At 33.6% G+C, this 24,022-nt stretch overlaps 2 protein-coding genes across 2 annotated transcripts in view; one reads left to right on the top strand and one right to left on the bottom strand.

Annotated features, from left to right (window-relative positions):
- LOC142353172 (uncharacterized) overlaps positions 1–24,022 on the bottom strand; it is a 393,253-nt gene that overhangs the window by 177,762 nt on the left and 191,469 nt on the right. The window lies entirely within an intron of this gene.
- LOC142352880 (guanylate cyclase soluble subunit beta-2-like) lies at positions 241–23,939 on the top strand. The gene is made up of 10 exons (XM_075405036.1): positions 241–383; positions 6,297–6,617; positions 9,306–9,459; positions 12,027–12,182; positions 12,622–12,985; positions 13,092–13,235; positions 13,918–14,064; positions 16,799–17,040; positions 21,106–21,268; positions 23,756–23,939. The coding sequence occupies exons 1-10, from the start codon at positions 330–332 to the stop codon at positions 23,937–23,939; spliced, it is 1,929 nt and encodes a 642-aa protein (XP_075261151.1). The 5' UTR covers positions 241–329.

Genomic DNA, 24,022 nt, shown 5'->3' with positions numbered 1-24,022 from the left:
ACATTTTTGATCTTTTTTCTCTGGGCGGTCGGTTTTCTGTGTGGTTTTTTCTCAGTCTGCCCTCAGGTCAAGTTGTTGATTTGTTTAGTTTGCTCTATTTTGAAAACAGTAATCAGCATGACTCTGAACAAAGCTTTGAATTCACGTGAAAAAACTGTCTGCTTCTTCCTTTTTGGCTTTCTCTTGATCGTTTTCTCGCCAAAAATAATATTTGTTTTATTGGCAACAGATACGATAAGATTCTAATTAATTTTTGTGGATAAATAAAATGTAACTAATTTGTAACCTCTTTCCATATTAAGCGTGGTTTTATTTTTAACAGAGAACTGATGGCGTTTCCCAAATTAGCAGCTGCTCTGCAACAATACGTCCACGAACATGAGGTGGGTTACAATTAATAAATATTCTAATGAGCACATCCCCTTTCATTTGGACTTGAATTGTTTCATTCAATTTGGTGAAACTAGAATCAAGAACATTTATGCTCTTCAACCAAATTTAGGATGCAAGATGTATTACAAAAACTGCTTGTTCAGTAACCATAAAAAATTGGAGAGAAACCCGATTGCATTTTGACAAAAGTTGGAACAAGTTTCTCTAGAATTTCATGTAAATTTTTATCTTATTTTGAGCTCGAATCAGGAGAAAATTTTTAAGGACAGTCTTTTGAGATTCTATGAAAGACGCTTTTCATTCAAGCAAATTTGTCTAGCTCCGCTCATTTATGTCAAACTATTTCATTCCATTACAAATCGTAATATTTATTGATCATAAATAGCTGCTAAACAAAATATTTCAATCAGTTTTAAAATGTGACACAATATTTGACCTTAGGCTGCCTGTCTATATATATTTAATGATTGAGAGGTCGAGCTTCCTTTTTCTTATCTGAGACTTCTTTTTTGCTTGAGCTATATTGCATCAAAATTTCAGCCAACTTTAATCTATTGTCGAACGTATTAACTTTATCTTTTATTTCATTATAGCAAGCTTTACGAGAAATTGTTTTTAGTGTTTGCTGTATTTTCAAATGTGGGTTTCAATTTTTGGGTACTAGTGCTTAGACAAATATGTCTTAAAAAAGACAAATCAAGTTTTCAATCGCTTTCAGTCTTTCTCTATTATTTTCATGATTTCTTTTCCAAAAAAAAGCTTTTTGGCAAAGAAATAAATCATCAAATTTTCAATCCCATTCTCTTCTAATTTTTATTGCGGAGTTCGTTCTTTTTCGATTATTTTAACAATTTCTGTTTTGACAATTTTCATTTTCAATCAAATTAGGACATCTAATGCTTCGTTCTGCAAGGTTTTGAAGGTTTTGCAAAATCACGTGAAACTTTGTATTTTTTCGACACCACAGCAAATTTAGAAACAAAACCATGATTATAACTTCTGCGTTCTTGCCCGTCACTTCCTTATTTGCAATGCTTAAGCGTGCTTAAAAATTAATTGAAGTACTTGCACTTACTCAGTTTCGAGTCCTTTAATTCATAGATGATCACTCCAATACTCTGTCCTACGCCGCTTTGCAATTTGTTCAGTGTCCATTTTTCACTAAAATGGGGTTAATTTAGGGATATACCATGATTGAATTCATTTTGTATGAGTAGCTTCATTTGTATGTCAAGTTCTTTTGAGTTAAGTTTTGTCGCGGTCGACAGATAACGTCTCTTCGTCAAAACAATTTTTTAGTTCTCCCAAAAAGAGCGTGATGCTGGACTGAAACTTTTCTCTGCAATATTATTTCGAGTGAAATTAATAAAAGTTTGGAGGTTTAAACTTTTGAGGAAAAAAATGACAGCTCAAGTACTGCCAATTTTTTAGGCAATTTTTCAGAACGCCTCAATAAGATCAGTTCAAAGATTTGTAGATCAAATTAAGTGTTTGAACCAACAAACTGTTGGATTTAAGAAGGACAAGATGTTTTCTAACTGTCTTGAAACTGCCTTCTAAATTCTTTTAAGAAATTGAACCAAACTTTGCTGAAAATAGAACAAAATCAATTGTTACCGAAAGTTGACCCAAATTTAACTTTTGGAGTTTTTGTTTGTTATAGGTTTGCTCAGATATTTGCCCAGACAAGAAAGTTGGAATATTCAAATTAAAAATTTAGAAAAGTGGCTAATTTAAGAACCACTTCATGCGGGTCTAGGTCCATTGTTTTTGTATTGGAGAAGCATACTTACAAATCATGCTTGCTTTTGAGTAAAGAGCAATTCAGATCTATTCTTTAATACAGCGTTTTTAGTTGAAACTGCCATTTGCGGAAAGTAAAGTTAATTTTGCTAATTTAACTTTTCTAATTTTTTCACTTGATTCCAGATGCTTAATAATTCTCTAAAAACATAATCTGTTTGCAATCAGACTGCTAAAAGTGTTACTAATTTTGACCTTAACATTGTTTTAAGTTTGCGTGCCGCAAATTTTATCACTTTTATATTGTTATATTAGAAAATTGTAAAAGTTACAAAAGTGATTGGTTCTGATTTTCCAAGTTTTCCTTCCATTTAAAGAAAATGTCTCTGGTCAAAACTAATTTTTCCGCCCGATAAATGACCTTGAACAAAACTGCGGTGGAAACTTAGATTAACATCAACTTACTCCATACCAAATTTGATAATATTCTGCATAAACTAGTCCGGGATTCTAGAAACCTTTTTGTCTCAGAAAAGCGAGAAGTTTTCTAGATTTCTGTGAAAGTCAATAAAAACAAAAATCAAATTAAATTAATTTTTTGATCTACTTTAAAAGAATCCCATAAACATCAGTGCGTCTGGGCAGTTTATTTCGTTTACTTTATGTGAAACTCAATTGTGTAAGTGTATTCACTGAGATCCAAATACTAAAACTGAAGACAGATTTCTGCACTTTATATAACGATATAGCAATTTTCATCTTCTGTCCTTAGGGTATATTGCTTCCTGGGAGTGCGGCTTAGCATTGGAAAACAATTCAGGCCAAAGAGATATTGAGTTTTTTAATCTTGTCAACCATAGAGAGATCATATATAGGTTCTTAATAATCATAAAAAGAATATATATGGTTTCTATTATTCATTAAAGATGATATGTGATTCTTACTAATCCTTGCAAGATCATACTAAGGATTTTGGTATGTGTTACTTGGAGCCACATATATATATATATATATATATATATATATATATATATATATATATATTCTATTATTTCGATTACCAAGAATGTTTGTTCCGGTTTTTTTAACTGAAATCGCAAATCGGGGTTTAGTGGTCTCCTTTTCTGAATTGTCTGTAATTGTTAACGGACACTTCAGCCTGGGCAATGGAAAAACACCTGTCATAGCATGCTTTGAAAATTCACAAATCACTGTGAAGCAAACCGAAGGTTTCAAAATGAACACCTGTTTATGATTATTAGGAGTTAGGCAAGGAAAAATGGGATCAAGTGAAGCAAATTTAGAAACAAGTCCGATGATTATAAATTCTGCGTCACTCCCTGTCACTTCGTTATTTGCAAAGCTTTAGCGTGCTTAAAAAAATAATTGAAGCACTTGCACTTGCTCAGTTTCGAGTTCTATGAGTTCATAGATGATCACTCCAATACTCTGTCCTACGCCGCTCTGAAATTTGTTAAAAGTCCATATTTCACTAAAATGGGCTTTAATTAAGGATTTACCATGATTGAATTCATTTTGGAAATGTAGCTTCATTTATTTGTCACGTTGTTTTGAGTTTTGTTTTGTCACGTTCGACGGATAAATTCTCTTCATCGAAAGAATTTTTTGGTTCTCCCAAAAAAGTGTGATGCTGTGCTGCTTTTCTCTGCAATATTCATTCGAGTGAAATTAATAAAAGTTTGGAGATTTAATTTTGTGAGAAGAAAATGACAGCTCAAGTTTTGTCAATTTTTTAGGCAAATTTCCGAAACGCCTCGATAAGATCAGATCAAAGATTTGTAGATCAAATTAAGTGTTTGAACCAACAAACTGTTGGATTTAAGAAGGACAAGATGACTTCTAACTGTCTTGAAACTGTCTTCTAAATTCTTTTAAGAAAATGAACCAAACTTTGCTGAAAATAGAACAAAATCAATTGTTACCGAAAGTTGACCCAAATTTAACTTTTGGAGTTTTTGTTTGTTATAGGTTTGCTCAGATAATTGCCCAGATAAAAAAGTTGGAATATTCAAATAAAAAAATTAGAAAATAGGCTAATTTAAGAATCACTTCATGTGGGTCTATGTTCATTGTTTTTGCTTTGGAGAAGCATACTATCAATTCATGCTTGCTTTTGAAAAAAGAGCAATTCAGATCTATTCTTAAATACTGCACTTTTAGTTGAAACCGCCATTTGTGAAAAGTAAAGTTAACTTTGCTAGATTAACTTTTCTAATTTTTTCACTTGACTCCAGATGCCTAATAATTCTCTAACAACATAAACTGTTTGCAATCAAACTGCTGAAAACTGCTGAAAACTGCTGAAAATGTAACTTCCTTATTTGCAAAGCTTTAGCGTGCTTAAAAAATTAATTGAAGCACTTGCACTTGCTCAGTTTCGAGTTCTATGAGTTCATAGATGATCACTCCAATACTCTGTCCTACGCCGCTCTGAATTTTGTTCAAAGTCCATTTTTCACTAAAATGGGCTTTAATTAAGGATATACCATGATTGAATTCATTTTGCATATGTAGCTTCATTTATTTGTCTCGTTGTTTTGAATTTTGTTTTGTCACGTTCGACAGAAAACTTCTCTTCATCGAAAAAATTTTTTGGTTCTCCCAAAAAAGTGTGATGCTGTGCTGTTTTTCTCTGCAATTTTCATTCGAGTGAAATTAATAAAAGTTTGGAGATTTAATTTTGTGAGAAGAAAATGACAGCTCAAGTTTTGTCAATTTTTTAGGCAAATTTCCGAAACGCCTCAATAAGATCAGATCAAAGATTTGTAGATCAAATAAAGTGTTTGAACCAACAAACTGTTGGATTTAGGAAGGACAAGATGACTTCTAACTGTCTTGAAACTGCCTTCTAAAATTTTTTACGAAAATGAACCATTATTTGCTGAAAATAGAACAAAATCAATTGTCACCGAAAGTCAACCCGAATTTAACATTTGGAGTTTTTGTTTGTTATAGTTTTGCTCAGATAATTGCCCAGATAAAAAAGTTGGAATATTCAAATAAAAAAACTAGAAAAGTGGCAAATTTAAGAACCACTTCATGCGGGTCTATGTTCATTGTTTTTGCTTTGGAGAAGCATACTATCAATTCATGCATGCTTTTGAAAAAAGAGCAATTCAGACCTATTCTTAAATACTGCCCTTTTAATTGAAACTTCCATTTGTGGAAAGTAAAGTTAACTTTGCTAGATTAACTTTTCTAATTTTTTCACTTGATTCCAGATGCCTAATAATTCTCTAACAACATAAACTGTTTGCAATCAAACTGCTGAAAATGTTACTATTTTTGACCATAACATTGTTTCAAATTTGCGTGCCGCAATTTTTATCACTATTATATTGTTATATTAGAAAATTGTAAAAGTTACAAATGTGATTGGTTCTGATTTTTCAAATTTTTGCTCCATTTAAAGAAAATGTCTCATAAACTGCGGTGGAAACTTAGATTAACATCAACTTACTCCATACCAAATTTGATAATATTCCGCATAACGTAGTCAGGCAGTCTAGAAACGTTTTGTCTCAGAAAAGCGAGAAGCTTTCTAGATTTCTGTAAAAATCAATAAAAACAAAAATTAATTAAATTAATTTTTTGATCTACTTTAAAAGAATCCCAGGCACATCAGTGCGTTTGGGTAGTTTAGTTTATTTACTTTATGTGAAACTTAGTTGTGTACATGTATTCCCTGAGAGTTAAATACTAAAACTGAAGACAGATTTTTGCACTTTATATCACGACATAGCAATTTTCATCTTCTGTCCTTAAGTAAGATGGCTTCCTGGGAGTGCGGCTCAGCATTGGAAAACAATTTAAACTGAAAAGAATTCGATTTTATAAATCTTATCAACCATAGAAAGATGATATATGGGTTCTTACTAATCATAAAAAGAATATATATGGTTCCTATTAGTCATTAAAGATCATATATGATTTTTACTAATCCTCGCAAATCATACTAAGAAAATTGGTATGTCTTATTTGGAGTTTAGTCGTCTCCCTTTCTGAATTGTCTGTGATTGTTAACGGACACTTCAACCTGGGCAATGAAAAAGTACCTGTCGTAGCATGCTTCACAAATTCACACATTACTGTGAAGCAAACCAAGTGTTTCAAAATGAACACCTGTTTATGATTATTAGGAGTTGGGCAAGGAAAAATGGGACGAAGTGACCAAATCAGCCGGGTTCTCAGAGGACATGCAAAGAGAGATCTCGCAGCAGATCCTCGCCCCCGGATCCCCGCAACCCGCGACCCTGCTCAAATTGGTTGAGGAGACAGCCAAAGTGTCCGGGAAAGACTTGGGACAAGTTCAGGAGGAGTTGGGGGAGGCTTATTTGTACTATGTTCTGAAACATCCAAAATGGGCCGATAGGTTCCAGCTGTTGTCACCGGACATTTTGGGCTTCATCACTAATTTGGACAACTTGTTCCACTATCTCTTAATGACACTGTTTGATAAGGTAATAACTCTTTTATGCAAAGTTGTATTGTGCCGATTTATATTTTAGCATTTGTATTGTTACCATTAAAGTGATAAAGAATAGCCAGATTGACAAGTGTTAAGGTAAGATTAAATTTGAATAAAAATGTGAGCTTTGAAATTATGCATTTATTATTCACATAAGCATGTATGCATTTAATCTTTCGATTACACTGTTGAGTCTTGCATGTTTGGAGTAAACGAAAGCATCAGTTCAAATGTAGCAAAGAGTCAGCAAAGCATTTGTTGATGTTAAAGACCACGTGAACAGTTAACCATAGGTCTTTCTAGGCCATATTTTCCTCAAAAATAAGGAGGGAAAGAGGGGAAAGAGCGCTTAAAATTTTTTAAAAAGTTACAGCCCTACTTCTCCCCTTAATAAGGGCAGAAAAGGTCTAATTCTGAAAATCAGCGCGGAAGAGTAACAAATAAGGTAAATTTAGGGGAAACAATTATTTTTTATTCTTGGCAACAACACTTTTACAGTTTTTTAAGGTCTGTTTCTTCATAAAAGAGGTCTGTTTCTTGAAAAAATAAAACGAAGTCATTTCTAATAATTAAAAGACCTTTTTCGATTTAAAATGATGATCAAATTTGTGATTAATGATGAAAATTTGTATCTTGGGTTCTGAGAGCAACACCAGTTACTGTTTAATTCTTAATTTCTCGAAGTGATCGGAAAACCAATTGTGGTTGATTGAATTTTCAAATTTTCCACTTTTAATTTCACCTCTTTTGTTACACCCTTCTGGACTTATACTTCTAAATTTAAACTCTTTCCACCCTCATTAAGCGGAGAAATAGGGGTGTATCTTTTTTATTTTTACATTAATGAAAATCAATTCATAAAAACGATGATGTATATATACATCCAATCAAAATCAGAATCAATTCCAAAAATTCTTAGTACTTAGATTGTGAAATTAATTTATTAGTTGTTTAGAGGGATACTTTTCTTATTTAATCATTTTCGCTGTGATGCTTTTACAAGATTTTTAAGTTTAACCTTATGAACATAAATTTTCCTTGGTTTCGTTCTATGATCATATATGTTTTCTCATATTTCGTATTAGAATCATTTAAGATTATTTTGATTTCATGCTAAAATCAAAACTGTTTTTAGTAGTCTAATATAGTCCACCTAGTTGAATTAGCTTCTTCCTTATGATCTTTATAAATATTTCCCTAGTGGCGTTTTGTTTGGCGTTGATCGGATCATACATGTTTTCTTACGTATCAAACTGGGATCTCAGATGAGTTCATTATGTTTTTAAGGATGAATTCTTGAGTTTATGAATGAATCAGATTTGAATTTTTGGCCATATACAAGGATCATAAGAAAAGGTGCACTTTATACAACAATCATTTGTATTTTTTGGTTTCATAGTGTGATCATACTAAGCATCGGGTATCGACATTATGAAAGCATTTATGTTTCTTGTATGAAATCCAATAAACTTCCACTTTTGATTATTGTCTGTTGTGTCTAATCATGGCAACCTCACAAAACGAGTTAAAAATGAGCATGCATGTATGAAAATCGAGCTAGTGATGGCTGATTATTGTCTGGATATGTCGCATCATTATCACGTACCTCGACCCGTGTACTTTGGAGATAAATGCTCTCATTTTATATAGAATCACTTTTAACTGCCGGGTGTTTTGGTTATTTTCCCAGGTTGAGGACCCCTCGATGAAAAACCCATCTAAGACGCTTTTACCTATGAAGATACCCAGGCAGACCAAAATCACCTATCATCCAGAGAGTGACTAGCTCATAGTTTCGGTGCCTCATGTGTTCGTTCAAAAATCTTTATGAAAAGAATCGCCCACACCAAAACGCGTATATGATTCAGATTTTGGCTCGTTCACGTTATGAAAAGACTCAGGCAGACCGAAAAAGTTCATGAATCAGACTTTGTCTCATTCGTGTTAATGGAGAAAACCGATCTTTGTAAAAGTCTAAGAAGAAAACTTCAAAAGAATGTTCTAAATTGATAAGGCTGCGTATTGATGTATTTTGTAAGTTTGCGTCTATGTTTATGATTTAGCTCAAGTACAAAAGGTCTGATTGATGTCAACAAGTTTTTGAACAGCCTAAATTCGCACCAGAAACGTCTGGAGAAAAGTGTAGGTAAAAATGCAAAAATTTATCTGTGTTATAGAAAATTGTCTTATTTCTGTTCAGATGGGCTCAGGGAACTCAAACTGATAAAACCAGTGATATCAGCGTATTTTAAGCCAAGAAAGGCTATAGTGTAAATAAAATCTATAGTATAAAGAAATTTACGATACTTGATATATAAAGTCAAGTTTTGCGGTCACACCAAATATTTCTTCAAAAATATTTGAAAAGATGATTTGACCATTTGGGTCAAGGATTTGTTCGATGTTATACCCAATTATTTTTGTAGTATCTCCTATCCATAGGGATTGCACAACGCCATGAAGTTTTCTTTCGGGCCAATACTTCAAAAAATGGTACATGAGAAAACTCTAGTTCAGAAACGCAAAAACTCTTCTGTTTTTGTAAATAAAGATTTGTCTCATTTCTGTACTATTGGGTGTTCGCCGTCAATCGCGAATAATTTCACAGGGAACAACACTGAAAACTAGAATCGGGTTATTTTATTGTAGGAGTTAGACCCGGGTTTATTATTTTTTTAAGGAACTGGACTCGCCTGCATTCCGCCTGGAGGATGAGGTGGATGAGAAGAAACAGTACACTGGGAACAAAGAGATCCACTACTACAGCAGACACGAGGCATTCCACAAAGTCGCTTTCGGGTTCATCAGGGCCACCATGCGCAAACACTACATGGGTAAACTAACAAAATGAACATTCTGAAAAATTGAACTCAAACTGAATCTTATTTTGCAAAGATTATAAAGATTATGAAGTGAGCCTTTTGGTAAACTGAACCATTTTTATCGTCTAAATTTCCAAATTTTTAAAAACTTGTTTCAATTACTTTTCCCTTATTTAGTTTTGAACAAGTGTAGTTTGTTTTTTAAGAAAAAAATTTGGAAAACTAAATCTCTCCGAAGTCAAATTTTGATACAGGAAAATAGTATTAATTCATTGCTTTCTAACTCATTCATTTTTTGTAACCGTGTCGCAAAACTTATTTCAAAATTTCAATGAAAATTTCAGTTGATTAATGGGCACCCACGTTCCTTGTACAATCAGTTTTTGAAGGAAAATTGTTTTCATTTAACTACTTCTATGATAGCAGCACTCATTACGCCGCAAAACGTGCACATAAACAAACAAATATGCTTGATTTTGACGGGGTTTTTCACGTCCCATATTTTATTTAGTTCATATTTGATAAACGTTGGAAAATTCCGTCATATATGTCCACAATTTCTGCCAACAATTGGGTTAAGCAGAAAATGAAAATAAACCAATTGATTCTTAATTAGACAAAAGTTTATCAATTAAAATAATTTTGGATTAAAAAGGCAGATCACTGGCTTCAACTTTCACAAAATATGCTAATTAAAATAATTTTGTTTCTAAACAATTTCTTAAATTAGTATTTTGAAAATCAGGAACCCTAGCTGTAGGTTAATTGAAAGCAATAAAGACCGTGGAAAGTATTGACATAAATCGTGCACAATTGTAACGAGGTTTTTTTCATTTTTTCACATTTGGAAACGATTTGATCAAATCGGCAGGAAAACCCCAAATGAACCTTTTGCGCCGTAATGCTTACAAATATTAGTCAACAATAAAACTGTTATTTTTGTCGAGTATCAGATGCTGAACTAATGCAAAAATCAAAAGAATTTTTCTCTATGCTTTGTTCTCTGAAAAATAATTTCCGCTCATGAACACTTTCCGACATTTTATTTTAGTAAGCTTTGTTACACGACTAAATTAGCAACCTGAAACTGTAGGCAATTTTTCTTATCGTGAAAAGTTGAGATTGCAGAAAAAAATATATATTTCGAAACCTGTCCTCCTTTCCATGAATTTGTCTTCTCTTTGATTTTTACAACAATATATTTTAACAAAAAATGTCTCTTAGCTGCGTTTTATTGAAATATCCCCAAATCTATATGTTTCGTTTGGAAATTTTTAAATTTTTTCTTTGTTGAGTTTAAAGAATCAAAGCGACAGTTTTCGTCTGGAATTAATATTTCGCCGATCAATGATCTACAAATATATAGTTTTCCAGATTCTGCAGTCTTATGTTGGTGACAATTCCATTTTAATAACTCTGTAAATGAAAGATTTAATTGGCACCAATAAATTACTCGATGATTCTATAATGATGGAATCATATCATTCTCGTCACCAACACTAAAATCTGAAATTGAAACACTTCAAAAAAATTTAAAATTATTCAAGTAGAATTTGAAGTATTGACAGAGAGCGAGGCAAAGAGGTTTTTTCGCTGCCTGTTTGTTTATTTTTTTAGTAAAAAAGGGAACGGTTGTTCAGAATTATTCACGCCATTTAACCAAATAATTTACTGAAGAGAAACCATACCACGAGTAGCGTGACATTGGAATTTTATTAAAGCATGCTAGATGATTTGATGAAGGTGTTAGAAAGTTTAATCTCACAAAAAACACAGCCGTGCATAACTGGTCTGCAATTGAATAAATAATGAAGGAGCTACCTATATTTTCTGCAAAAATTCGAAATTTTTCCTTAGCAAAAATGATGATAATATTTTAAAGTGTAATCGCCAGAGACTATAGTTTTAATATGTCAGAAGCACAAAATTGGTCATAGTATAAGTACCTGTAAAGTAACTGGTCTTACTTTTTTTGGCTTCTTGTATTATTTGAAAAACAAAATGGAAAAATTTAGAAATATAAAACTTCCTCTGGTTTAAACTGTTATTGCAATCATTGATAATTTTAAGCAGCATTTTGCTATAATTTGAAAGAACATATCTGCCGAAAGGAATACATTTCCAGGATTGTTTGCATTGTTTATTATGGTACCAATATGGTCAGTCCCAATTGTTCTGCCCAGAGAGTGTGATTTTGAAATATCGTTCCAAACGAGAAAAAAATTTGAAAATGGTTTTCAGAAGCTTGATTTTGAGCTTTTGAAGGCTTGCGTAAAAATATGTTGTAAGGCAATTGGCTGACAATTGTGGAAATGGTGGATATTTGGGGTACAAAAATTTCGATGACAAAGAATTCCATTAAGTTGCAAACAAGTGTTTTCATCCACTTCGTTTTGCGGCCCCTAAAAATAAGACAAAAAAATGATAGTAACCTCAACTATTGTTTCGCTGCAATTTATATTAAATACGGAGCATATCAAGAAACTTGGGAAATGCATGCTTAAGAAACAAATCAAAATTGATTTCAAATTTTTTTTCAAAAAATTCTATTCAATTTATCTTAATTATCCCTCTTTCAGACTCTAAGACTCAGATGCAGTTCAGAAGTTGTGACATTGACACTGTGGAGGGAAAGAAATATGAGCATGCTGTGTTCCTCCTCTTGGGAAAGGGAAAGAGGAAGAAGAAGGAAAAACCCCCCAAGATGGTCGCAGAAACTGAAAAGGGCGCAGAAGGTGAGCCATCTGACATTCTGCGGTGTCAGAGAGTCAGGTGAAGTAAGAATTGGTTTTGAAAAAAAAACCACCGCAGTTGAGATCTCTACTCTATGAAAAGACCCTAAGGACCTAGGGAGGGCGATAAAGACTGGAATTTTTTATTTTCTTAGTCTCATTACTCAACAATTTCTTCATTCATCTGCTTAACTCACACTCATCTCAAATATCGCTCCAATATAATTGACTTGGATTGCCCTCCAAGTCTCTTTCAGTACTAGGCAAGCCTAAATGCAAGTATTATTGCGTTTTACAGTACTGGGTCTGCAATGGATTTAGAGTTGCCAAGTCTTAGACATGACGTGCACAAAACTGCCATGAGCATAGTTCTGAACAGTATAAAATTGACTTGACATTGGGTCCGGGTGCGTCATCTTTTTTTCAAATAATGGCAATTTAGGTCAATTGGACAAGGACACAGTTGCGAGCATAATGAACGCCATCAAAACTGGAAACGTCACCAAAACACGCAAGAGATGGGCCATGATCAAAACTGCCATGGCATTCGGAGCCTTGATTGACAAATTCGAACCCCTGTACCCAAAGCGAATTGTGATGAACCCAGAACTCTTCTGTGACAAGTTTCCCTACCATATGGCGTTTGATAAGAATCTGGTTATCAAACATGTGGGTGTGGGGTTGCAGAGGTTGTTTCCTCCCCTTCGATTGGGTGATTGTAAATTGGACCCAATTATGGAGTTGGTGCACCCACCCGTTCCGTTCACGCCATCCATGGTCCGCTTGTTTCCAAACCAGCTGTTCAGGTTAGTAAAAAAGGAAAAGATACACAAAATCACTAGCAAAACGGGAGATTATGTGAGCTACTCAGATGGCCTTCAAAGATTATAAACTCGTGGTAACTTTTTCTAGGTTCAAAGTGAGGCCAGAGGCTGTTCCGATGCACTGGAGGAAAGACCCAATGTTGATAGTGAGAGGACAGTTCCTTGAAGTGGACAATGGAAAGAGCTTCCTATTCCTTGGATCCCCAGCTGTCGAGAGTCTTCCTGAAATCAGGTACAATTAAGATCAGACTTCAAATCGCTGATTATCAAATTTAGGCAGAATTTTTGTAAATTTTGTCACCCAGTTTGAAATGAGAAATTCAGAGGAATAAGCGTTTTTTTTCCAATTATAGCCCCCTTCCTCCCTTGTTCTCAGAATTATAGCCCACTCATTATGGTATAATTACGGCAATGTGGGGAGGTGGTTTAATGGGAATAATGGGCTATAATGGGATCTAAAAAGGAAACACCCCAAAACCAAAACAATTTTATAATATTAACCAGAGTAATGAAATGGCTCAGAATATTGCAACGTTTTGAATCATCGTGCAAAACTGTTGCAAGATTTGAATCCGCGAAGGGATGAAAATTTACTTGTCACTTTGGCTTGTGATGTCAATAAATATCTACTGTACTGCCTTAAGCACTAAATTTCAGCGAGTTCGATAAAACTAGACAGCCTGTTTACGGGTGGCACACGACACGCTTCTCTTTCTCGACTGTCGTATTATCCTGAGATATATTAATTGACAGATGTCCCGATTTTAATCAACCGTGTCATTTATCACACGAAATATAAAATTTTACGAGCTCTTTTTTTTAGCTCAATGCTGGCTATTAGGGTCATTTTAATAATAGCCCAGGGCTATAAGAGCTCCTAATCATTTAAACCATTTCATTGTGGCTCAATATAGGGAGCGTCACTTCTACTTTGGAGAGATAGCCCTGCATGACAAGACACGTGACCTGGCCTATGAGAAGAACGAAATGAACAATATCAACGCAGGAGGATTAGCAGGACAGAGCAGTGCGGCCGACCTTCAACTCATTGAAGAGCTCAGGTATGCTGACATAGAATTTTAGTCATTCCTAGTTTGAAAGGATACGGTTAGCTTATAACGATTTATTTTTTAAAATAAAGGCAAAAAATGTGATATTCCTTCAATGATTTTCTGAGTCAATTCAGTAGCTTTTTTTATCTCTTTTGGCTGACTTGATCAATGCCCAAAAATGAACTGTTCATATATCCATTTCATCTTTTTTGAAGAAAAATTCTCAAACTCGAAGCCAATTTTATTTTTACAAAAACCATTCAGAATCAGATTGCCATTGCCAAGTCTGTTTTAATACCGTTTAAATTGTTTTAAAGTTTTGTTCCAGTTAAAAAAATATTTTTTGCAAAAGGATTTCCCATTTCAATTAAAGATCTCGGTATTGAAACCAGATTTCCATCAGCTTATATGTGACATTTCCAGAAAATAGTTAAACATGAAACTTACGAAGTAATTGACCATGAATCTATAAAAACTTTTTATTCTCCATTTCTATCCAGTTCTTTTTTAAACAAAAACTCTTTATTATAACGTCTTTTTTATAACGTTATTCTAAATAATGCGCATTTAAGAGGGCTTCCTGAGTATAGGGGAATTGAGTATCAGTTTTTGTTAATGTAAAACTGATTAAAATTCCCTTGTCATATATGTCATGGATCATTTTCTTAAAACAATAAAACAACATTTTTTACTAGTAAAATTGTTGATTAAATTCCAAAAGTTGACTTCAAAAAAATCAGTTTGTAGCATATTGGCATTTTTCAGGCAAACAATTTTGTTTTTTCAATTGACTGGGATAATAAGAATATATTAACAGGACTGTGCACGTTCTTGAACAAAGGTCTCTAGCGTCAAATAAGCAAAAGAAACTTTAGTAAACCGCAGTAGAGCAATTAATGAGCAATTGACAAAATATGATGTCAGTGTGAATGTTAACAGTTTGATTTTAGAAGTTGAAAAAGTTCAATTAATTTGGTACGTTAAATTAGTCAAGTAACTCCGTCTCCGGAAAAAAACGGTCTCAGACAAAAGCGTCACACACAAAATAGTCCAATGAAAGCAGACAAAACAGATGCTGACAAAATGGTCCCAAATAGTTATCGAAACAATTGTAAATATAATCAATGGTGTTTTGAATGGATATGAATTACAATTAAAACGAATGCTTGGTTAAAAATACATTATTTGGCAAAAACTCTCTTGTAATCAGTATAACATTTGTTTAAAGACAAGCGATCATTTGAGCATTTTAATCAGTTTCTTTGTTAACGGGTGTGCATATGTTTAACTCTCTGTTTAATTGGAAATATTTCGTTTGCACACGTTTTGTCTGCTTTCTTGGGACTATTTTGTGTGGGTCAGTTTTGTTTCAAAGTATTTTTATTCGAAACAATTTGGTCCGGGACTGTATGTGTCTAGAACTTTTGTTCATTGGATATATAACTATTGAATTGTCTGAGAGAAACAATCAGGCTCAGACCGAAAACAAAAACAATCCAAATAAGTGACACCCGCATATATGAGTGGCCTGCTCCACAGAATATGACAACATGAATTTTAGCGGAAACAAATAAAAATTATTTTTTTGTTTATTTTTCTCGATAATTCCGACGTTTGATAAGTTTTGTTTTGATAACCGCAGAGCAACAGCTGGGCTGTTTATTGTCTTTTCGTGGTTTGTTTACAACTCGAAGAATTTGAACTGCATTGGAGCGCTCTCTTTTTGTTCAGATCTGTTCACACAATTTCATGATTTTTGAAGTCAAAGTGAAATAATTGTTTTGGTTTTGCCATGAAGTGGAGCAAAGAAGCAAGTGGTTTTTCGGCGTAATTTATTTGCTTTTATTTCAAAATCGATTGAGAAAATGGTAATTGAACAAATGTTTTCTTTCTCACCAGTTGGTTTTTGTTCACTATTGGCATTTTGGTATTGATTTTTACTGCATTCTTTAAATTACTGGATCTGATTGTTTTCTAAAGGCTTTTCCTAACACATTCATAGTCCTATCTGGGTCTATTTTTTGGTTTAGTTATTGAATTTTCTTTGAATTGTACCAGGACTCGTCCTGCTAAGTATTTCATTTCGTCGTCAAAATTTTTGTTACGAACATATGACATCACATTATCTGCAAATCTGCTTTTGGTCAATCGTTCACACAATTTCAATTGAAGTGCGTGCGCGACCTCATTTTTAGCTCTTAGCGGAGTGAATTTTTTTATTCATTTGCATGATTAAGTTTCTAGTCACATGTGACCTACCTCACTCCCAATATTGATTTCCTCACTCTGAAATTGACACTTCTTTCTTTTAACTCAAAAAGATAAGGTCTAGTGATTGTGTGTCACTCATATTGAAGGTTAATTGAGAGCCTCTAGTTGAAGCAGAAATAAGAGTTTCTTAATATAAATATAACATATTACTATCAATATAGCATCTCAGAACCTTGAGATTGCTGATCAACAAAGCTATTGCGGCTATTTTCTGACAATCTGCCAGCTATGTTTTGTTTTCTGATTATAAAATAATTTTTCTGAATTCGTTTAGCCATTTTTCTTGTTGGAAGAACAAGTTGTTGTCGAGTTAAACGCGTAAATATTGCACTCCAAGTTTTTTCTAATTACTGGATTATTTATTTTAGTCCCCAGACTGTATGGTCTTAACTGTAGGTTTATTTCTGTTTGGAACCTCGATTTTTGGTCTGGCTTTTTGTTTGGTGTACTAATATCGGTACTTTTGTCTTAGAATTGAGATCTACCAACTAAAGCAGCAACTGGAGGCGGAGAGGAACAAGCCACCCCAAATAGTGGAAAAGGAAAAGAGCAGTTCTGGCGGAGAGGAACACGCGGCAGCTCTGGCAGCAATGCAGGCCAGTCATACAGCTGCACTGGCAGCTAAAGATGTGGAGATCCAGAGGATACAAGAAGAAATACTCATTCTGCAAAAGGCTGCAGCTGAAAATGCAGCTGCCAGCAAAGACGCTGCTGGTTAGACATAGTTGGTTACAAATGTTGCTCCGAGTTGAGATTTTTGTTCGAACTGAACATAAGAAATCACCGGTTTCGTCGCTTTTGCTTCGCTAAAACTGATCAAAGGCCTTAAGTTTTTACTTCGGTGTCGTCGGTTTTCGTCAATTTTAAACATAAGAAGCGTTGTTTTCGTCGATTTTGAAACTTAAGAAGCGTCGGTTTTTGTCGATTTTGAAAGTTAAGAGCGTCGATTGTCACTGTTGAGCTTTGTTGATTAACATTGTTTGAGAAGGTGCAAAATTCGTTGAAAAGATATTAGACTATCTGAGCAATATTAAACGAACTTCTAAGTTTTCATAGTCAATCTTGCATTGCTTTGATGAGTGTTTGGTAAAATACCCAACTTTTTGAACATTGTGTTAAAGATCTCGAAAGTATGCTTATACTTTGACGGTTTTTTGTCGAACGTCTTGTTATGCTCTACTCAAGATAATTCATTTCAAATATAGTTTCGATGCACTGAATTTATTGCAAAAGCCAAGCTCTTGATCCGCAGTGCTTCCGCAATTCCATTACTATTTTAGTTCACCACGACCGATATCAATTCTTCCAAATGTTACCCGATAATGGCATACGAAATAGAGTATACAGTACTATTAGTCTCTTCCAGCTTAAATTCAGATTATAAATTTGTTGCTACGGTGCTTAAGCACGATGCTTACTTCTGCCAGCAGTTGCTGGAATAGGATAAGTCTTACTACTTAACTGCCTATAAAGTTACCGGAATGAATGAGTTTAGAGTGCTATTAATCTCTTCCGACTCAAGTTCAGACACTAAACTTGATGCATCGATGCTTATAAGCACGATGCTTTATTCTGTTAGCATTGCTGGAATAATATCAGCCTTACAGGTGAAATCCGTTTTTGATCTTTCACAATGCCTAACTGTCCTTGGTTGTTCAAAATAACAAAATTTTCAGCTCACATTTCTGTAGAATTTCAAATTTTGAGAAGACTGGCTGGCAGCGGACCGACCGGCGCCCACAGAAAAGCGGTTTGCTGGTCTTTCGTACAATTCTCTTGGAGGGCTTTTCTACTTCCTCGTATAGCTTGGGACGACTGCAGAAAAACCTAGCCAAATTTTAAATAAAAGGAAAAGGAGTGTAAAAAATGCAACGGAAAAATTCATCATTTGAAAACAATTCTCAACGCTGTTTTAAAAATTCATTAAAACAGAGCAATTCGCTTATTTTCTAACTCGTTGTCGCAGAACGATTACTGTACCTGAATTGCCTGAGGTTTTCCGACTGTCCTTAGCTCCAAACGATTTATCAAAGTTCCCCGGCTCAGTTGACACCATCAACAATACCGCTGATATTGTGCCCAGAGCACAAGTCAACTTAGAGTTGTACTAATTTTTAGTTCAGAGATCAGCTTGGTTATCAGAAATTTGGTTACTCAGAAGAAAAGAAACAAACAATTCGACAGGGTGCACTTAGATTTTTTAAAAGAGTTTAATTATGAGACGGCCTATTGATGTTGTATTTTGACCTCGCACTTAAGCTAAGGCTGTATCGCGGCGCTATCACAATCATGAAATCAGAAGGTCCAAAAGTTAAACCCAAATCAAGTCGCAGGATTCAAGAAATGCAACGGAAAACAATTATCATATGAAGATAATTCTCAACGCTGCTAAAGAAAACTAAAAAACAGAGCAATTTACCTATTCTCCAACTTTTTCTCGCAAAACGATAACTTCAATTTAGTTACTTGAAGTTTTTTGACTATCCTTGACTCCAAACAATTAATCAAAGTTCCCCGGCTCAGTTAGCACCGTCAACAATACCTCTGATTTTCTATACAGAAAACAAATCAACTCCTAAACCAAGGCTATATCGTGGCGCTACCACTGCGATAATTATCAAATCAGAAGGTCCAGTATTTAAAGCCAATTCAAGTCACAAGATTAAAGAAATCTTCCTTCACAAACACTATATTGCTTAGTCTCTCTTGCGTAAGTTTTCGATAAAATCTAAATGATTACTCAGATGAACTGAGCACATAATTTGAGCTTAAGTTACATCCATTGAAACAAGAATAAAAATAATATCTGACAACTAAGCCTACCGTTAAACGAATCCTCTCAAACACTAAATTAGGAAATTTGACATATAAAGAAGTTAAGAATCCCAATTATTTTTGTTTGTATTTCAATTTATTATTTTCTGAAAAAATGAAACCCAATTTGGAAACCAAATCCATGCAAGATTCCACTCACTTAGTTGGAAAGCAAAAAAACTCAGTATGTGAAATAAACGGAACAAAACAACTAATTAAACTTTCCCCAAAAAAGTTCACAAAAACCTCACAGCTGTAGTATACATAATTTTTGCTGATGTAATGAGGTACATCTGTAAAATGATGGCTGTATCTGGGTACTATTTGTATTTTTGTTTATTTCTTTGCATCCAGAGTCAAATAGCATGAATGGACAATTCAGTTTGTGTGTAAAAAGTTCATCATAATAGCCAAAATTATTAGACGATAACTCATTGTTCTGTTCGAAATTATTCTTGAGCTCTATATTAACTGTCATTTTTTCTTGTTTTCATAAATAATCCTGAGCAGTAAATTAATCGCTACCACTGCTATGTTTCATTCAATTATTCGAGCAGTAAATGATTTTTCACTCTGTCCAGTTTGTAAACTAAAGTTTGCTCTCTTTTGTTTCTGTTTTTTTATGAAGACTACAAAAACTGAAACCCAAAGGACTGGTGAGTACAAAAAACAAAACCCAATTTAGTTCTTATTGAACGCTTGTTGCACAAACAGGTCTTAGGCATATATCTTTTCCTTTGAGTTGTTCACCTATCAGTATGCAATTTGATATCTATCCCAGAAATAAAACAGAGAGTGAAATGGTGAATAAACCAAAGAAACATAGCGGACATACAGTTACAAAGCCGAACTGCAGAAAATTTATATCCAAACAGAATTGCAGCCACAAACGAATTGGATTTTAAAGTTTTTCTTGTCTTAATGGGAGAGCAGCCGTTACACTCTTTGAGTTCATTTTTGAGACACACTAGATACCTGTTTTAAAACAGGAAATCTCTGCAGTGCCAGATTTTGGACTGAAAGTTGTGTGTTTCTAGCAGGGTTAATAATCTATGCCCATATTTTGATGGGTATCGTGAATTGTGCTAGGCTCTTGACAATTATCAGATTTTATCAATTGCTTAATCAGAGTCAGCTAACCTATTCGTACAACGGTCCCGTTTCTCTTATATATATATATATATATATATATATATATATATATATATATATAGTTAGAATATACACTCTATTAAATAAGTTGTGATCATAAGATGGAGCTTGAAATGATAGCTCAATATAAGAGAGCATAGTAAGACTCTCGCAGTGTGGACCAGTTGGCTCAGTGGAGAGCACAGGATTGCAATCAATTAAGAGATTGTGGGGTCGCAACCGGCAAAGGTCCCAAACTTTACTCTCATTATAATGGTGTTGACATAGAATCAACATAACGAGCAAAGAGTTGCTCTAATATATATATATATATATATATATATATATATATATATATATATATATATATATATATATATATATGTATATATGTATATATATATATATATATATATATATATATATATATATGGTTTGGTTTTTTCAAGAACTTGCAAGAAATCTTGTAGCCGATTTTCCAAGTATTAAAAACCTTTCAATTTTGTATACAACATCAAGTTATTGTTAAACAAAATTTCTATTTGATGCTGTATAGACAATGACCTTTTAGCCTTTAGCCTTTCTCGTTCCTCGTATTGAATCACTCCAGAATGCTTCAAAAATCAAATTGGTTCAGATAAAAGGAATTTCGTCTTTTTATCCTTGTCAGTATACTGTTTGTTGTGATATTTGCAAAAATAATCAGAGCTTGCTCGGGTCGTGCACCTCAACCGAGGAGCTGAGAAATTATTAAATTATTCAAACTCAAAAACCAAACTTTAAATTAATTGCTCTGATACCTCGCTAATAATTTTTCCATTTTTGGTGTTATAGCAGCTAATGGTGATGGTGGTGGAATGAACGGCGCAGGTGGAGCAGGTGGAATGGGGTTAATGACTGCGGGTGGATTCGGAGACGGCAGTCTGGGTGACAAGTGTCTGCAGATATCCAGCTCCATGTTGCCATACTATCTGGCGCAACAGTGGATTGAGCTGGGGTTAGTCTCACAAGCGGAATCACTAATATGCACGTACAAAGTTTTAAGGTTATGTGCCTCAACAGCATGTGAATTTTATGAAAAATATATAGATACAATAAATGCGGTGAAAAACAAGAATTTATTGTAGTTTAGCCACAGTCTCTTCAAATTCTTAAATTCACACCAATCACCATCGAAATATGTTCCAATTATACTAAATTAGTTTTATTAATGTTAAGTTAAATTTCATAATTAGTGTTGTAGAAATTGAATTTATTTATTTTTCAATGCAATATGCCTACAAAACAAGGCCAAGAGGGATTGAAAAAAACATATCGTGCAATAAAAATGTAAATTTCCTAAGTTCTTTGAGCAAAAGTTTTGCAAACCGCTTGATTGTACTATCTAAAAAGTTTAGATTCTTTGAACAATTTTGCGATAGATAAAAAAGTCGGTAGTGTTCCTTCGAGTGTACACATATAATATATAACTCCTCACTTAAGCTATGTAATTTTCAGTTGATCACAGGAGCTCGAGGCATTTTGTGTTTTTCTAGCTGAAAAACAATTTGTTGAGACAACTAATCAAACAACACACCCTTATTTTGCAAAGAAAATTGCTTCTAAGTTCGTAAAAATTTGAACGACGGTTTTATCTTTTGTCGGCCAATAAAAATAGTTTTGAGAAATCCTAAATGCGGGCTGCTCTTATGCTTATGATAGTTTATCTCAAAACATCCAAAACCACAATTTTGCAAATTTCGTTGGATGGAATCTCAAAACAATCATGCTCAACCGTCACAAAAGTATTTTAAACGTTTCAAATTATTCGGTTGATCCAAAAATTTGGTCAAATGTATGTTGATAAAATTGATAGTAAATGTTATTTATCTAATCCGAAGATGTAAAAATCTACAAGTTTGTTTTTACTTGGAACATTTTGTCTGTGAGCTTTGGTTTTTATGTTCGTGGACATGGTGTTAATAACAAGCTGGAACCTTAAAATTGCAAGATTTGTAGTGCGGAAGCCATCATAAAAAATTTTGGTACTTGTTTAGTTCTCTCACGACATTTTTTTAGTAGTTGTTTAGTGTTCCGGTCATAAACAATTTGAAATTTTTTTACATTTTGACGGCGAAGAAAGCAGTTTTGAAAATTGATTTATGTAGTAGATAAGAACAGCTGACTAAGAACAGCTATCAGAATATGTTTTTCGCCAGCACATTCGGAAAGATAGATTAACTTGTCAGATTTTTGGTTCCATTTTTCTGCAAAATTAAAATCTAATTCGGGGCGTTATTTCAAGCGCATAATAATTGCTCTCAAAAAATTTTCAAAGCCGTATTTTTGCAATTTTGGTTTGTTGGAAAAAAAAGACAACCATGTCCAGCCATCACAAAAAGCAAAAAGAAATTTCTGAAGCTTTAATTTTCATTGATATAGGAATTTGCTCTAATGTATGTTATTAGCATTGATAACTAATGCTATTTGTCTAATTTACATTTAGGAACAAATTTAGGTTATTTTTTACGTACGTCATTTTAATGTGAATTTTGTTCTTTTTTCATTTTTGAACTGAGTAATAAGTTCGAAGGCTGCGAGCCTAAGAATTGCATATATGTGGCTAGAAATTAACCATAAAAACTTGGTACCTGTTCAGCTCTCTACTGATATTTTGTTAACCAGGACTCATTAACTTTTTTTTCAATAATATATTCGCGAATTTGTATCCGTTTTGAACTAATTTAGTGAACTGTTTTTTAAACTTGAAGGTATTTTTGTTAATGATGAGTTGGCATATTATCTGCAAAGCCAAATGACCAAAGTGCTCGATAATAATGTATTTTGAACAATTTAAGCAATGAAACACTAAATGTATTTTAGGATTTCTTAGCCATCCTAGAGTTGGCAAAATTAAGGAAATAATTTAGAACACTTTTGAGAACTCTATTTTTACACTTCTCAGAGTTTAACTGTTTTGCCCTTGTTTTAACATTCTAAATACAGCATTCTTTTTCAGAAAGAAGAAATGCGAAATTGATTAAAGGTTATGATGGTTAACAGATTTATGAAAAATTTTTACTCATGGAGTATTTTGCTCCTTTCTTTGATTCCATTCCTCATCTTTCAGCACATTTCTTCAATCCGTAGCTCATGCACTTTTTTTATGTTTGCGTGACTTGAAAATGAAAACAGACTAAAGTGGAAACATATTTAACAAGAAAATTTAGTATTCCTGGTTCAAGAAATAAATGCAAAATTTTGATCAAAACGTTATGATGCAGTTACTTAACTGCAACAAAACAAAATATTTGGTCGGCATTTTTCTTGACGAAAAATTACCAATTTATTGAATCTGGAAGATATTCATTTATCCTGATACATAAAGTTGTGATAAAAAACTACTAGAAAAGTGTTAAAACTTATAAGTGAGATAAAATCGACTTTTTGAGAGTCATATTATCGGAAAGAAACTTGGAAATTTAAGGAATTGATATTTTTTTAGTTATCGACTGGAGTTCACAGCTGGAGTGTATGAAGAAGTGACAGTTCTGTTTGCGGACGTGGTCCAGTTCTCCCAAATATGCAACCAGTGCAAGCCAGATGTTGTGGCTACTGTCCTCAATGACCTCTACAGGGCACTCGATGGACTCACATTTGTCCATGATGTATTTAAAGTAAGTTTCTAGTAATTGAATATAATTCTTATAACAAACTTTACTCGTTATAAAAATCATTCAGAAAAAATTTCATATGATCATTTGATTTATCA

Source organism: Convolutriloba macropyga, chromosome 14 (assembly GCF_964194025.1).
Source record: "Convolutriloba macropyga chromosome 14, txConMacr16.3, whole genome shotgun sequence".
In the NCBI taxonomy this organism is placed as follows: domain Eukaryota; kingdom Metazoa; phylum Xenacoelomorpha; order Acoela; family Convolutidae; genus Convolutriloba; species Convolutriloba macropyga.
Note: the sequence above shows the minus strand (reverse complement) of the source record. Positions and strands in the feature narration are given on the sequence as shown.